The sequence below is a fragment of the Buceros rhinoceros genome, unplaced genomic scaffold, assembly GCF_000710305.1.
Source record: "Buceros rhinoceros silvestris isolate BGI_N320 unplaced genomic scaffold, ASM71030v1 scaffold46115, whole genome shotgun sequence".
NCBI lineage: Eukaryota > Metazoa > Chordata > Aves > Bucerotiformes > Bucerotidae > Buceros > Buceros rhinoceros.
The window spans coordinates 5,100-22,842 of NW_010415502.1; the positions used below are offsets into that span (position 1 = coordinate 5,100).

Consider the following 17,743-nt stretch of genomic DNA (forward strand, 5'->3'; position numbering starts at 1 on the left):
AGGATCCCAAATAAAGCATTTTTAGGTGGCAAGACAGTGTAAGATAAATTAGAAGATAAATTAGCACAGTAATTAGTCAATGTGTGTGTTTGCCACACCTATTTGGGGTGATAAGACTGAAAACTACAACAGCACCTTTTTGGTTTCCTAATGTCTAATATTTCAATGTTATGTGTAGAGCTGAATGACTCGAATTTCCCATCTTCATATTCTGATTATTTCTATGAACAGTAAATTTTGGATAAGGTGCTTAATGTTTAGATCTAACTCCTCCACTTAATTCTGGGAAAGGCTATCTTTTCAGGAGATGCTATTAGATAGGGTTGTGATGTGTCTTAAGGCTAAGTCAATACCTATTTTATCCCTTTCCTCTAGACAGTAAATAAGTAGTTAATGTATTGAGTTGTGACCTACTACCATTAAGCAATAACACATGTGAAACAGGCTCCTCCTGATCTTTTTTCCCAACTTGACAAGTGCTCTGCTTTTATCTGCCTTTTTTTTTTAAACAGGAAGCCATCTCAGGTTCTTTTCATTCATACCAACAGCTGAAGGACCTCTCTATTTGCATAAAACTAATTTAACTCTGCCCTGTAATGCAAGCTTAACCCCCTTCACATTCCGTATTAATTTCAATCTACTTCTGTTAACAGCCACCCAATCTGTGCATGTACTGCTTGTATTAGTCTTCCTGCACCTACCGTAGATGTTTTACAGGATACTTAACATACCTGTTTGCCATAACCTTGAAAATGGCTTCTTTTGCATGCATCTGTTTTCCACTGCATGTAACTTTCACACTTAATATCACATCAACTCACTTTTCCTTGCACGCTCTGTACTTCCAAGTTTTAGGCTATTCAAGCATTCCATCCCTCTTAGACTTCTTCCTATATTCCCCTTTTTGGATTCTGAGTATAAGTTTATTAACGAGCTCCATGCTTTTTAGCAGATAATGGAATCACATACTCAGACTCCGCAAAAAGAACGCAGAGTTCCTCTACACATTTCTTATCCATATTACAATAAAGTAACACCTTCTTGAATGATTCTTTCCCAGCTGTGTGGATGGGTATCCTTTAACCACACGTTTTCCAACTAAAGCAGCTTTCAGAATTGGCTGGTTTCATTTTCATAAGGCAGTTAACACCTCTGCTTTCTCAACTGTATGCTTTAGTTTCCTTAAACCTTCATATTAGAAAGACTGTGCCTGCTAAGCTTCAATCACACAATTGAAATGAACGTGGCTGTTCGGATAACTGGTACTTTGGGGATTTTGTAGCAACCTTTCTGGACTCAAGACCTGCAGAGCTCATATTATTTTTTTCTCGGTGAGTTTTGTCTAGAAAATGTGCTTTGTCTTTATCAAGGTCATGTTTTTCTTAGTGATTTCAGACTGCTTTATGGTTAAGGCCAACTGGGAAACGAACTGATGCTTCATCACGTAGTGTTTTCTTACACCACTCCTCGTTTGATACACTTTCCCACAATATTGAATCAGGCACCTGTAAAAGAGAACGCATCAGGATCAAAACGAAGCCTAACCACTAAATATTATTCTCTAACCTACAAGACCGAGTATGTTTTTCAACATGTTTAGGTTTCAAACATGCAAAGAAAGACAGACTGAAGTACCCCCTTCTGTTTTATGAGGTCTTTTCCATTAGAGCTGCCTATCAATTCTCACCACCTCTTTCTTATTCTAAACAGCATGTCCAATCTGGACTCCCAATTCAGCGCAGTAATTGTGATTTGTCTAAGTTCCAGCATACAACTGCTTAGAAGTTGCATCTGTCTTAGCTATTCCATCAGGTTGCCTGTTTTCAAAGACCACTTTCTAGTTATTTACCTCCAAACAAGTCATCCCAGAAGGAGTGTAAGACTTACTTTCATCATCTGAATCGAATCCAAAGAGCGTCTGACACTTCTTTTGTGCAAGGTGAGCCTCAAGTGCTTCTGAATTACAGTAGATGGTCAAGCAGTTGCCACATCTAAATCTTTCCGTTGATTTGCTACAAAACGTATCTTGTTCAGAATGAGCATCTACTTCACCAGTCAAAATTTTTCTACGTTTTGGCATGCTAATGTATCGTTCATCAAGATAACTTGGAGGCAATGGTCTAAAATACGGTTTTGTTAAAATGACCCCATATGAAGTATTCTCTGTTGTCTGATTTGGTTTAGAAGGTAATTGTGAGGCAGCAGAATTATTTTGTGGTGTATCATGACAATTCTGTAAAACTGGTAACACTGACCCATTTTCTGTCCTTGTTTCATCTGCCACTCTATTCAAAGGTATTTCTGATGACTTTGATGATGTCTGATCTAGGTCAGTGTGCCCATTGACTAGTTGGTCGCTAACATTACAGTTTTCAGAATTTGGCTGTAACGCAGGTGTCTTTTGGTCTATCAAATTTAGAACTGTAGCACTACCCTCAGAGGAGCTTTCATTTCCATTATGAATTACATTATTTGCTTTCTTCTCAATACTTTGAATATATGTCTTTGGTTCTGTAGAATCCTTCCTTGACTTCCAAGTTGGAATTGGTAGATCTACCATTTCTTTTTCATTAATAGATTCATCATCATCTTGGTAACTACAAAGTTCTGAAGGATCATCTGAAGAATCTTTTTCACTTGCATCTTCTGAACATTCTGGTGTTTTATTTAAATAATGCTGAGCCTCATGTTCATACAGCAAGGGGAGCTCCTCAAATAGCTCACAGCACTCTGCGAAATTGCATTGAGCTTTAAAAACACTATGACTTTTTGTATGTTCTGCAAGCTCAGTGGACAGCTTAAATCTCTGATTACAATTAAAGTGTAAACAAAAGTAAACATTTGGATACACGTGTCTCTTCAGGTGATCTATAAAATGCTGGGAATCAGCAAATTTTCTCTGGCAGAACCGACATTTTCCTTTATTCCACTTCATTATATGCTGCTGCACCTTCAAATCGGTTGGATGAGCTTTTCTTGCATGTTTATTGAGGAATCTTATCTTTTTGAACACTCTAGCACAACCATTAGCAGGGCACTTAAAGCTTCCTTCCTCCTCCATAGGATCAATGTCTTTCTGAGGGCAAAAAGCTCCATTCACTTTGTGCAGAACAGGGGACCCTTTACTGGAGCTCTCATCATCTTCGGGCAAACTTTCTGTACTTAAAGCATCAGGCGCATTATTAAAACAGCTGTCACTACTATTTTCAGTAGCATCATCCTGGTCACTTAGATGGTTTTCCACCGTATTAAATACCTGTTCTGCATTCTCCTCCTTAACTTGGACCACTTGGTCAGCACTTGGAGCTACTGCAGTCTCTGGTTCGTTGTCTTTGGAACCATCAGAATTTCCATTTTCAAGAGACAGAGAAACATCAGAACATTCTAGTTCATTAAGAGCTGGAGCCTGCTGACCAGCCTCAAGAACTGCAGCAAGATGTTGCCTTTCTATCTTCCTGACGTGATTCTTTAAGTGCTTCTGCATAAGTCCTTTTTGCCTGAATTTTCTGGTGCAAAGTACACAGGAAAAACTGCCCTTTTTTTGGTGAGCTTGTGCATGTTTTACAATGTCATCACCAAGAAATTCCTTGTTACATATCACACAGCGGTGCCTTGGTACAGTTCGATCTAACATTTTAGATGCCTCAAGAGCTTCATGGTTCTTCTTGGCATTAACTTTGGACTGGGCTTCAGAGGGATCTTCAGGGTCAAGCTCTCCATTGCTTACATCTGTTAAACAGACACGTTCCTCACTCAGAGCTCTGTATTCTGTTATCTTCTCTGTATTTGCAGTGGAGTTTTCCAGTGTACTTTCACTTAAGCAAACGAAAGCTTTATCCCCCAATAATGCTAAACAATTCTGCTTGATCATCAAGAAATTCCAAAACTCGGGGTCAAAAAACAAACCTTTTTTCAAAATTGGAAGCAATTCAAAACGTACACGGTTTTGAACAGAACTAGTGCACTCATTGTATTCTTCATCTGCACATTTATATAAACGTTCAACAGTGTAGTAGGATTCCAAGGTGCGCTCAAGAAAAAAGATTGAAAGAGCACAAATTCTGAGGATCTCCAAGTCATTTGGCAGGAAATGAGCAATTGCTTTATAAATAAGACTTTTCATGTTGGGATCTTCACGGAGGTCCAGCTGTAGGGCACATCCACATATCTCAACACATATCTGAAGACCATCTTCACCAACCTGCAGAAAGGAAATTATGGTGTACATAATTATAGAATATGCATAATGGTATTTTTCTTATGGGCTTACAGAATTCTATGGCTTGAAAGTAAAATAAAAAACCCCAGACCCACAAGAAAAAAAAAAGAACTAGTCTAAACAATGCCCAAACATCAACATCCCATGTACTTATATTCATCTGCTTGCAAAACAGGAGTTCAGAAAGCATCCTGCTAGTATACTTCACCTAAAGGCATGTACATTTTAAAATTATGCTCAAACAAAACTATAAAATACAGATACAAAAATGCTCCAAACATCTGCTTTGCACTGAAAGCTATACAGCTACTGTCACGAAAACTTCAGTTACTTTTTTCACCAGTAGTTCTACAGTTAAAAACAATAAATTATTCGGAGACATAAAACAAGACTGCAGCAAATCATTTCTGTTTTAGCAGTATCTTCTGTCTGAATCTTCATTACCTAGGCTGTTTCACATTGTAATTGGACAGTTACTCTATATTTTGTCCCTATTCTAACTCCATTAACTTGCATAAAAATACAAGCTATAAATACTGCCCTGAATTTTGACCAGGGACCACCCAGGAAATCATAACAACCCCTGATCAAGCATTCTGAAGGGCCTGACTTTTCTGAATTGAAAAACTATCCTTCCAATGAGGAGAGTTCCTATTTCACACTTGAGGCTGGGGGCCGTGCCCTGAACATGTAATTCAGAGGGGTGATCAGAAAGATATTGGCCAGCACGCAGCAGATTAAAGTAAAAAGAATTTCAGGAAGTTTAAAAATAATACCTACCTATACTTAAAGGTGTGTTAACAAATACATACAATGCTCCATAGGTAGCAGGTTATTAAAAGGGATAATTCAGATGCAAATACAAATAAATGTTACTCATGTCACTACAAGTACTTTAGAATGCATATTGAAATTAAAATCTTCAACAGCAGTAAATCATTTAATTTAGAAATCTACAGCATCACCCGTGAAAAAATAATTTGTAATTCATTTAGGGCATAAAACATGAAAAAACTCTGTTCAGTCAGGTTGATAAAAAACAACATTTGCTTGGAAACAACTTGTATTCCCATTTGCAAAGCTTTCCATGTTATATCTTTTGCAGATGTTTGTATGGGACAGCGTAAGACTAACATCTGAAGCATGAGACACACTGCACTTCTCCTCAAGCAAAATTATCTCTTCTGTCTTAGTCTAGCTTTTCCTTTATTAAGCACTTCATTAAACATTTCTTCAAAACTGGTGAAAGGATTCAGAACTTAACAAAGGTGAAAGGCAGATACAATGGCATTACACAAGTCCTATTTCTTTAAAAAGCCAGGCTAAAAAAAAAAAAACCACAAAAACACCCAAACCCAACATCTTTCACATTTACTCCATGTATTATTAATTTCCCCATTTATTTACAAGGATGACATTCCTCAAACTTACTGCAGACAGAAATAAAAACTCAGCATTCAGTCAATTAAAAAAAAAAATCTTAAAAAAGCATACAGACCAAGGGCAATCATAAGACTGAAGCACATTCTGGAACTTGACAACATTTAAGTTAATACTGTGTCCTTCCCTGCTCTCTCAAATTTCCACAAGAAGAGGCCATTACACAATATAAACATGACTTCTCTTTAGTTACAAAAACAATGGGGGGTGGAGTAAAGCAAACAAACAAAACTTACTTCATCCTTAATGACTTTCATGAAAGGGAAAATTACTCTGACATTTGTAGCAATTCTTAAAAGCTGGTAGCACTGGTCAACAAATACTTGTTTTGATGGGTTAGATTTAAGCTGCAGTTTACTCCAAATGAAGATCAGATCCCTATAAGGGCAGAACAAAATATTTTTATTAGATTGAATTTTAGAACTCTATCACTAAGCATGATGCAGTACTAAGAACAACTATTTGCATATTCTGCAATTAAAATAATTTATGAGAGTGTACTACTAGTCTAATTAACACCACAATTGTACACAATATGCACAATGGAAAATGCAATTTAACTACTTTAGGGTATTCAGGATATCTCCTGTCACTGAGCCAATTAAATATTCAACAAAATAACAACATAAGCTTATATCAGAGAACTGCCTAATAAAATCAGATGCTACAGCATCTAGCCCTTAACACCACAGGCAATTAACATCAGGCTGAACAGCCTCTGTTACTTTCAGTGCAAGGATGCCAAGTCCTTCAGGAAAAGAAGTGTCTGAATGTGGAAAATAGGTGCATTGTAGAAAGCTAGCTTCTGATATGATCCATTGACAGTTACGCATGTTGCAACACCATTTTCCTTTTTTACTACTGTAATCACTGGTTTTTCTAGCCAATAGCAATTACATGAAAGTATCAGGCTCTACAACTATTCATGCATCTCTGATCTTCAGTCAAATAACATTTCTGACTGATACAAGTAAACATAGTAATAGATTTCTAGAGGCTGCATAAGAGCTCATACACTGGTAATGTTTAGACTATAAAACACAGCTAATTGAAATTTACAGCCCATAAGTTCTATGCACTTTAATTCAGAGTCCTGGAAAGGCAGGTGGACGCTAACTTTCAGCTGTTAGAAAATTTGCCAGCACAAAGATTTTATACAGAAGTGGGTATAGTTAGGACTAGGCAGAAGTCCCTCTATAACACTATAATGAAAACAGGGGACTGATCGACTTTCATCTTCTGAAGGAAGACACTTTTGTATTCCACCAGCCTCCTCCCTCACAAAACACAAACCAAGTTACTGATAAAATAATTGGCTGATCTTCTAGAGTCTCTAGTCCATGCAGATACAAATCAGGCAAACCTTTAGAGATTAAGCTTGTCTTGTGAGGTCAGTGCCTGCATGAACAGAAGAGACAGAACTGCCTACGATAAAGCATTAACTTCACTTTTAAATTTAGGATAGCTTTACAATTCTACTTGACATCAAGAGCTACACAAGAGAGCTTGATTGTTTTCTTTCACTCAGAACCCAAGAAAACTGAAGTTGAAAGAAAGATCAAGCTTATATGAGGGGAAAAACTGTTAAAAAGGAGTTCTGCAAGCAGCTCTACCCACAAACAGTCTTACACGTTTTCTAAAGATATAAACTGTTCATTTCTGCCTTTACCAAGCCAGAAATCTAAATTCTTGAAAGTGTTTGCAAACTTCACATGCAACTTTAAACCTAACTAGTGTCTCTGTGCACCAAAACATTAATACACACACACCAAAAAAAAAAAAAAAGAATCAGTAAAAGGCTCAACCTGAAGTAGGAAAGAAAGAACTGAGCATTTTTGCTGTTAAATGTTACAGCAGGTAAATAACATAACTTATTCTCTGCTTTGTCTCACACCATTTTTGAGCAAGCCATTTCAACACTAATCCAAGAGAATTTGAGAAAACTCAAAATAATCTTCTGAGAGATTAGTGATTAAAGTGGCTTGCCATGTGTTGAGACAAGATGGCTGGCACAAGGAAAATGCTGAAAAAGGAATGGAGAAAACTGGAAGTAGAAGAAGCAGCCTCACTGGTGAAGAGTGAGATGTTAAGTCAGTTTAACCACCATTTTACTAGACACTAACGTGAAATAATATTGTATGTAGACATGGAGGCTTCTCCTTAAGCACATTTCTGACTTCATTAATCATTAAGGAATAAAGCATTCTTGAAGAGATGGTTGGACTCAACCATTTAAATGATCTGGATACCAACTTCAATGCTGAAATCTGCAGCACTTAAGTTATTTCTGTGTCGCTGACGACAACACAGATGATAAATTTAAGGTAATGTAGGCAGGAGCAATCTTCTACTTGCTCAATTATTATGCCATAGTAGTATAGTATTTAATGACATTTACTTCTTTGATAGGAGAACTTGGTTCAGCCTGTGCTTAAACTATTATGGATATGTGTTGGCGCAATTTGTTACTGCGAGGCAACCAGGTATTCCACTGTGTTAACCCCACCACGGAATACCAAAACCATTGTGTGCTTTCATCAGCAACGTAAGAGAACGGTTAAGCCTGTCATGCTTTAGCTAGATCTAAAACCTTAGCTATTGTTGGTAAGTGGAAAGTCTATCTTTCCTTGGGTAGATAGCACACTTCACCAAAATGTTATCCAATTCACAAAAATTACCTAAGGGCCAAAGACTGAACATACGGGGAAAAATTCCTTGACTTACTGAATTTACTGCATAGGAAACACTTGAAAACAGCATTTAAAAATTGAGTGGCAGAGAAAGCAACCCATTCTGCTATGTCTGTTCCATCAAAATTTTGGCTGTCTTCCTCAAGAGACATCGCTTTTTGACTCTAGTAAGTCATTAATCACATCATTACGGACTGATCCCTTACCAATACGTTGTAAAGAAGTACTTCTAGAAAGACCAAGCACAGCTTGCTTTGTGGTTAATTTGTAAGTGGGCTTTCGCTTCAGAATAATAATTCAGATCACCTGAATCTAGATTTTATTCTCTGCGTCAATGAAAACAGTAAGAGTTTTGTGACAGAGCTGCTCAAAGTCCATCTTCCTCTGGATAAAATGTGAGCTAATGGTTTCAATGTGAAGATTTCATATAACCTACTTCATGTGAAGCAATAGCAATATCTATTTACAGCTTTCTAGACTATTTTGATACGTTATTTTTGCTAGTAGTGTTTGCTGCTAGATCCCTGCTAGATCTGAAAGTTCCTCAATTCCAGACAAGGCAAGATGATTTATCTGTGCTCAAGACATTAAAATCTTCTTCAGGGAAAAATACATGATGTGGGTTAATTTAACCTAGCTCCTACTTACTAGAAAATTTGAATTACAGTATAGTCATGCCTTCACAAGCTTTGTTGCAGTTTGTTATCTATTAAGTATTATGCAGATTTCTCTTGCAATTGTTAAGGCTCAGCATCTGTAAAGAATGCAATAGCTATTCTAGCCACGCAGACATAACTGCTCTGAACTCTTTCAAAGATCCTTAAGTTCTGCATTCTGAACAGAAGATTAAAATACTAAGATGCTAAAATGGTTTCCTTGATACGCAGATATCCAACTGTACTTTAGTCTCTTTCTGGAATTTCATTTTTGATAGCCACTCTACCAGAACGTAAGGACAGACATCTTGTTTTGAACAGCAATTTTCAAAGGGATGATGCAAGATTTAATGATCAGCTGGGTAAAAGCAAGGTTAAGATGTTACTTCAGCAAAAAGTCCACAAATTAGGTTTAATTCCAGTATTTAAAATGCATCTCTTAAAAGACTGAATCCGTGAACAGAAAGCATTGGCCATGTACCTAATACGTTACGTACTAAGATGTAGGTTACATCTGCAAATTTCCTGATAAGAAGTTAGGAGATACAGAGTTTGGGCAGTAATCAGCAAAGTTGGATTCCTTTCCAAAGTTGGTTGCTAAGCTCGCACAAACTATGTACCTTTTTGGTTTAATTTCTTCATCTGTCCTATGGGGTTACTCATGTCCACCTCTTTCTGAACAGATCAAATAAAAAATGCCACAATGTACTGCCAATACATTGTATTATAAGTTTCTAATCCAACAGCTAAGGAAAAAAAATTATTAACAAACCAAGCATTAACGTGCCTGACCTTACTAATTCCTCAAGAAAAAAAAAAGACACACACATATTACTTTTCAATCTCCTGAAATCTGCGAACAGGGAAATCCTACATAGATTCTAACATCCATATTAAAATTAGTTACACAAATTAATAATTTCAACTCTATTAATTGAAAAAAAAAAATCCTTGCTAACTAAGTCTTTTTGCTTCAACGACATAATGAAACAAATTAAGCACACGTTATCAAAGGCGGAAGATGTTACTTTAGGTATAGAAATTATACAGGCTAAACAAAGATTATCTTTCTTAGCCATCTTTCAGACTGCAGAATGATAAAACTTGTTTTGAGACCTCTTTAGAAAGCGCTTCTTAGCCATAAAAATATCCAACTATCAAGCTGACTCAGTGTGTATGAAGACATTCATTCTTAAATGTTTTCTAGAGGACCACCATTTATGTTATGGCTCTGTTTATAAAGTAAAAGTTTGCATAATTTGTAACATTTTCAGAACCATATCTTTTCTTTTTAGACACACTGGTGACATACTACAACTTGGTTATTATAAGTACCATCATTTCACTAGCAGAACAGCAAAACATCTGCATTGTCAGACAGCCTACAGACTGTATATTGTTACACACTGCTAATAATAAATGTCATATTTATAGGTGTTTACAGCCTAAAGAATGTAAAGGCTCACCCTTCTATTACTTTAAAACAGTTAATAAGCGTTACTATGTGTGTCGTGTACTATGTGTGTCGTGTACTATGTGTGTCGTGTACTATGGTACATGATTGTATGTAAAAAGTCATCAGGTATAACAGATGTACAAGGCATGTTTAAAAATCATGTTAATTGTTTTTAGCTGGTATTTTGAGATACATCTCAAAGGTAGATGAGTTTCATTTTGGCAATAATCATTTATTATCTGCTAGGCTGCTTCCCCAGAAATAAAGTATTTACCATATACAATACATGTCCCCATTTTGAAGCTGTGGGACTAGGAACGATTCACATAGCTGTAAGGCTAAGGTAGTCTTCCCTTCTTTTTCAGTGTTGCAGATGATCTCAATTCCACTCTTGCAATCAGTCCTCAACAAGTGCTATACAATTAAAATAAAATCAATTTAGATAAATTTACTAACATGAAATAAAAACCTATCAGACCTTGCTGTATTAAAGAAGCTACAGAAAACTTCAGGAATTGCTATTAACACAGGATTTATTTGGAATGGCTTTTGTGTATGTCTCTAAATACAGATTTTGGAGATATTTAGAGCTCTTTCATACTTCTTTGAGTAACAACAGAGTAATTGTCTGAAATTAAAAGACTACACAAAAGCACTTTCTATCACTATGGTAGCTTGCTCTTAAAGTTAAGAAAAGCATTGTTATCTATTAAGTGCTATCAGTGGTTAAAGTAGGGCCACATTCAGCTAGAACGTCATTTTACATACTGGGGCATCATTAAAAAAACTTTAAGGCTAACAAGACTATATAATGTACAAAACACTGGACTAACATCAACTAGCTCAAGTGCTTTTGCTAAAATAACAGTCAATAGTAAATCAGTCGATACACTGCAGGTATAAAATACTAACGACCCAAGTTATTCGGGTATTATATTTACAAGCAAACTTGACCAAAAAATTGCATTTAGGTCAACAAGATTTATAGGTGCATAACATTTAACTTTGAAAAGCTTAAGCCAGCACTAAGTTAAGCAACATCATTGTAGTTGCCTGATTATGACACTTGCTTCTACAAAAACAAGAGTTCCATGTGCTCCTCTTGACAGCTCGTATACAGTTAAGTATAATGAACCACTTCATTAAAAAAAATGTATACTGACAAACAATACCTCCTGGAATAGCTGATCTTCTAATGGTGACATATAAAGACAGGTGAAAAGAGCTTGATGGAAATACAGATCTTTACTGATATCTGGATGATTTATGCAAGATTTGATAAGAGCCATTGCCTCAGGGATGCGTTCACAGGCAATAAGGTATCTGGCACGTAGTTCAAAGAACAGTGGATTTTCAGAGCTTAAATATTTGTTAACTGTACAGAAAAGAAAGATTTAAAGGCAATTAGAATATGAAGTCCAAACAACAAATATACTTAAATGTAATGTTGTTTTTAATATTGCAATGTCAACAAATAATATAAAAAAGGCTCTGCTAAAGAAGCTGTCATATACTGAACTAAATACCATAAAGAACCTGTCCTCCTGCTTAGAAATAGAAAAAGTTATTTTTCTTACACCAGTAATCCAATTCAATATTTTGTGTCTAACAGATCAACACAAGGTGCTGCAGAGGATTAGTAAAATATACACTATATAGAGGCAGATATAAACATTTTTGAGAAAGAAAATTCCCTCCTTTCTCAGCACTGGAAACTGGGTGATTATGAGAAGTATAGGATCAACATCACTTCCAATGCTATAATTATAATTATTTAAATAACTCAGGATGCTCATTACTCATTGAAATGGAAGAGCTCAGAGTGGTGAAAAAGTTAATTACAATTCACAGGCTCTTGCTTCAAGTAGCTTTCAACACCTTGATTTTGCTTGGAGAAGTGGAAAATATACTTTTTCTTCCTCTAAAAGTGCTACTGGGCACAATTCTAAACACCTTTAAATTCAAGGCCTTGACTTCCGGAAATCCATTTTTCAGATCTAAAAAGCTAATCTTAAATTGAAAAATTACAGAATACATAAACGTCATGCTTTAGATAACTATTATAAAATATACAGATTCTAGTCTCTTAGGATTAAAAGTTAAAATATGTCTCAAGGGTACAAAATGCAATAATGCTGCTTTTATTTTGAGAATTGTTAGCATGTTGTCAAGTAAATGCACTCTGAGGTGTTAATAAAATGTTAACGCTTATGTAACATATTAGACAATATGACCTGATCTTCCTCTTATATTCTCAATAGCTACCTTAAGAGAGTTAAAAACCCCACCATTTCTAGTACATACTCTGTAGTACTCTACAGTGTTTTGTATTTTAAGAGACAGATTGTCAATTTAAAGTCAATGAAGGCTCAAAGTGAGCATAGCAAGTTCATACCTTAGAAGGAACCTGTATTAATAAAGTTACAAGCAACTTAAAGTGACGCTTAAAACGGGTTTATTAAAATAGTGGTTACTCAAAACCACAATCTGAACAGCTAAGAGGAAGTTTTTTTCCCCAAAATAAAAAGATTACTTGTATAAAAAGCTTTCACTTGAACTTTTATTTTAAAAGGATACCTGGTATAAAAGACATTCCCCTTAAGCTCAGAAACAGGGTTTCTCTGGGATCTTTACTTTTACACAAGGTAATGGTATTATATGCTAATGGATGTTTAAGGAACATTATGCAAGCAGCTAAAAGGTTTTAGATCAGATTGATAGATACAGTAAGGTCCTCCATAAGAAAAGATCTAATTCCCACTATCCATTAGCACTCTGGGTACAAACTTAGTAAAGACGACTGCAAGGAACACCAGTGTCTCATGTCTAACAGTAGTCATTAACTGCAAGAAAGTGTCATCATACTGAACAATCCTTAAAGCCAAGTAAAAGCCTTTCCTTTTTTGAATTAACATACTTACTAAAAAACAAAATCATCAGTTTCATATGCCAACATTACTCAGATTACACTGACAAATATTCACACTGACAAATTAGGTCAGAAATACTTTGCTTTTGTTAAGTGGTAATGTTAAGAAAATGCAGCACATAACAACTGGCTGTAACATCCCTTTTGCTCAAACAAGGGAAGACTGCAGTCCACACTATAGGTTGATACATCATTCCCACTTTGTGTGGGGAACCCTTAGGTCAGTAGGCCCCTGTGCTCCATAAATGAGAATCTCTCTCCTGACAGCATGAGCTCCCAGGGACAGGGGTCTCCTATACCTTCCAACACCGTTTTTAAACAGGCTCTGAGTTCCAGCTACACCACTGGCAGGACTGTCCTCCCTCTCTGTAGCAGAATGCCCGCTTTTCCGAAGGCAGCGTTTACAGCTCATCTAATACCCCAAGCAAAAGACAACTGCTAACTATAGTAGCATTTGGCCAAATCTGTGATACATTAAAAACAGCTTGGGGAAAACAACATCTATTCTTGTCCAGGCAGTATGTGCAGTGCTTTGCTTTAGAGCAATAGATGCCAACCATTAGCTTAGAAACTAAGTAACTGCTCGCATCTGAGTGTACTGCCGTCTACAATGCTCCTCTAGACATTCACAGTAGACTGCTTTATTCTCTCTAATCTACTAGAAGTTTATTGCGCCTATGTTTCAGCCCTGCTATTTTGCTTTAAACCCAAAGACTGCCTTCCTTTCCAGCCATTGCAAAAAAGACTGCAACATCTCAAAGAACACTACAATTGATGTAAAGGGAGGCACAGAGAGGTTTGTCTTGGCCTAAGCTTTTCTGCGTAACGAATCCAAGACAGGATTATGTAGGTCACACAGGACATATTTATCAAACTGACTTTTGCAAGTTACGGTTGGTGATTCAGCAATAACAGGCAGTTTTTTCTCATTTAAAATAGTAATCCCTGAGGGAACTGTATGGCCAACTTTCAAAATACACACCAAACACTGCCAGCCTATAAAGCAGCACAGTACACTTGCTTTATGTAAGACTTCAAAAGAATCAGATTTTAGAGGAAGTTACACAAGGAAGAGAAAGTTTCAAAAACACATTAGCTGAAATAAAATGTCTGTCATCACACACGAGATATGTCAAGAGAATATGTGGGATATCAGAAGACAAAAGGAGGAAGAATACATCAGCAGAGGGGAAGGAGAAGTGGTCTGCAAAAAAAAAGGAAATAAAATGATCACCTAGTGAAACAGGCTCATTCCTACTCTGCCAGGTTAAAACTAAGTAAAAACTCTCAAACTGTTACCCATCATACAGAGGCTTCATGATGATCAAGGAAATCACTAAGGCAAAGGACTAAACTAATTCTTCACTGGAGAAACAGAGACTGAGACCTAACTTCAGACCACTTGGTCTAGAGTTTTGTCACATGATACAGAACAAGGATAATCTTTGTTTTCACTTTGTTTCTGTAGGTATTAGACTAGACAGCAATCAGATATATAATAAAAATCATGGGTAAACTATGCTGCTCAAGTGCTTGCCTCACAAGAGTGACAAAACAACAAACACTACCCACTTGTGTTAATTTGCTATCAAAATACTTTCTCTCATTAAGGAGGCAGCTCACTCAACTGTCCTGACTTTCTAATCCTCTTCCTCCCTCTACAGAATGAGCACGTGGTCATAAACACAGTAATGAATTTGATTCATGCATTACACTATAGTAGCTAGAGAAGAACTAGTACTTTCTATCACTATTAAATAGGAACAACTTTTAAGAGGTCTTGCTAGCAAATATGTCACCTAAGACTTCAGTAAAGACTTTACTGCAGACTGGACATTTTTCTCTTACGAACTCCCATTAGCATTCTGTTACTGTTTGCTTCCACACACTGTTAAAAATGCTGGTTTACTCTGCAGCCTAAACAGAAATCTTTCTCCTACTCTCAACTCTAGGAATTACATGTACATAAACAGAAAGCAGCTATCTGATGTAGTCACCGGCCTCATTCTGAACAGAACCAAGAAAAGCCACAAACCCGAGTATTTACAATTTAAAAGAAAAATGAGTCAGAATACCACAAGATAGAAACACACATCAGGTCCTCCCCTAATCATGTTATTTCAGTAGCAAAACAGAAGTCAAGTCACTTTCCACGCTCTTTCAGGAACTGCACACTTAGATTGAGTGAATTAATTCTATAAGTAACAGCTCAGTAGCCTCTTGCATCTGAATAATCTGATCTCTACGCTATAAAAGCAGACAAACTAGGAGCAATGAAATTTAATTTTTTTCAAATAAAAATAAAGCACCAGTATATTTTTCTACAGAAAAATAACAAAGTTGTGTGCCACGCCAACTGACAACACCTAATATAAAAAAAAGCATAATTTAAACACATTTTTCAGTACTCTAAAAAATTAATGAGGTAAACGAAATACCTAATTCCTGTGATACAGGCTTTGCTTTAAGAATTGCTTGTAACACTGGATCCTCCCATGGGCCACCATCTCGGATGATGCGAGTCACTAGTTCCAGGTTCATATTTCTGTATCTATTTAGAAGGTTCTGACATTCCTACATGTAAAAAGATAAACAATTAGAAAGAAGAAAAAATGTCTAAATATTAAATTAGGCCATCCAAAAGATAAGAAACAAGAAAACCCACATGTTTAAACATTTCCTCAGTCAATAATTCAAGCTACAAAGTCTTTTATTAAACAGGCCTACACAAAGCCCTAAAGCAACAATTCATATTCTCTAAAATCAGTAATACAGAACCCTGGAAGCCAAAATGCTCAGTCTTCTGTAAGCATGCAGCAAGCACCTGTTATTTGCATAACAACGCAAAAACACCTTTCCTTGAATTAGAGACCTCACTGGCATACACTGTATGTCTTCACCTCCTGCTAGTCTGCACAGATTTAGACATGTTAATGCTGGATTTGTAATCCAGCATTGGTGTCTGAATTCTACGAAGGAGAAGCATAATTAAACCATGTGAGTCACCAGCCCTCAGGCAACCATTTTTCTTCAAATCTCTACAGAAAAGAAATCATGCTTGCCTGAAATAATATGGAATGTTTTAGTCACCCGTGAATTTCTCATATGCCAAGCCCCGCCCCCACCTTTTTATTTGCAGGTAAAATTGTGAACATTAACGTGAAACGGTAGCATTTTAATCACAAGAACAAGGTATCTAATTTTGAAACAAAACAACATAGCTGAAGAGTGGCTTCCATATGCATAGTTTCAACTCTTTTTTTTTTATATTCAGATTAGTATGTTTAATGGTAAAAAAAGGTTAAGTAACTGAAACAGTGGGTTTCACTACAAGTTTGATTACTCAACTTATTCAGAAATTCTTTATCTAGAAAATGATGTAAAGATGTATTTTAATACAGTCGTCGTTTTAAAGTCAAGGCAATTGAGAATTGTAATTCAAAAGCACAGAGAAGAAAGTATTACACATCACACTTCTTCCTAAATTCTTTCATGTTCATAGACTGTTTTTGAAAAGCACTTACTGCAAGACTGCCAAAACGTCCCATTATTCTTATGCAAGAGACCCTACCCGTCCCCGAGACCGCTAAGCAACTCTTTGACCCTATTCTTCCACCAAATCTAATCAAGCATGTAATTGCTGCTGGTTTGATAATTAAGTAAGTAGCAACGACACACTAATTTGTAGCAGAAGTTACAAACAGGTATCAAAATAATAAAGGGATATCTATTTTTCAAACTGTGGTTCCATGATCAGTATTAACAGAATAAACCATCTTGTTTTTCAAGCTTTTCTTCCCTACAGCAAAGCTTCCTCTCGCTGTGGCACAGGTGCTTGTGTTCCCATGCAGTGAACCCAACTCTCAATATCACTTCAGGTCAAAAATACTTATCTGGCAGAAAAAAGTTAAGTTTTCAAATCTAGGATCATTTGTCTTATGCAGCTGTATATAGCCACACAAAAACTTGTCCCCCTCTAGCCAAAAGTACAGCAGTTTTAAACTATGTGAATTTATGCTGACCTGAAGAGTTCATTAAGATAGAGCTTCAATTTCAAATTTACTCTTTAAAACCACAACAGGAAACTTGAGGTTTTGTGTCATGAACTAGTATGCCACACTGGATGACATTAAGTTTTAATTAGATATAAACAAGTGAAGATTCCCTCTTCTATACAGGAAATGCATAAAATACGTCTTTAACGAGATTGGTATTACAAACAAATAAAAGTACATTTTACTTAGTCCAACAGCAATACTGATGATAAAAGTAAAGAATAAATGGCTTTCCCTTCAAATATCCTCCCCCCCTTTTTTTCCCCTAGGTATAAAGGTAAGTAAAGCAGCTATGGTC

At 36.3% G+C, this 17,743-nt stretch overlaps 1 protein-coding gene across 1 annotated transcript in view; it reads right to left on the reverse strand.

Annotated features, from left to right (window-relative positions):
• Positions 1-1,371: 1,371 nt before the first annotated feature.
• The window catches only part of ZNF654 (zinc finger protein 654), a gene marked incomplete at its 5' end in the record, with an annotated part of 20,462 nt that continues 4,090 nt past the window's right edge, over positions 1,372-17,743 (reverse strand). Inside the window, 6 exons of the mRNA XM_010137423.1 lie at positions 1,372-1,505; positions 1,888-4,201; positions 5,896-6,037; positions 10,736-10,875; positions 11,634-11,836; positions 15,829-15,964. Of these exons, the coding sequence (XP_010135725.1) occupies positions 1,498-1,505; positions 1,888-4,201; positions 5,896-6,037; positions 10,736-10,875; positions 11,634-11,836; positions 15,829-15,964 (2,943 nt within the window). The remainder of the gene's footprint in view (positions 1,506-1,887; positions 4,202-5,895; positions 6,038-10,735; positions 10,876-11,633; positions 11,837-15,828; positions 15,965-17,743) is intronic.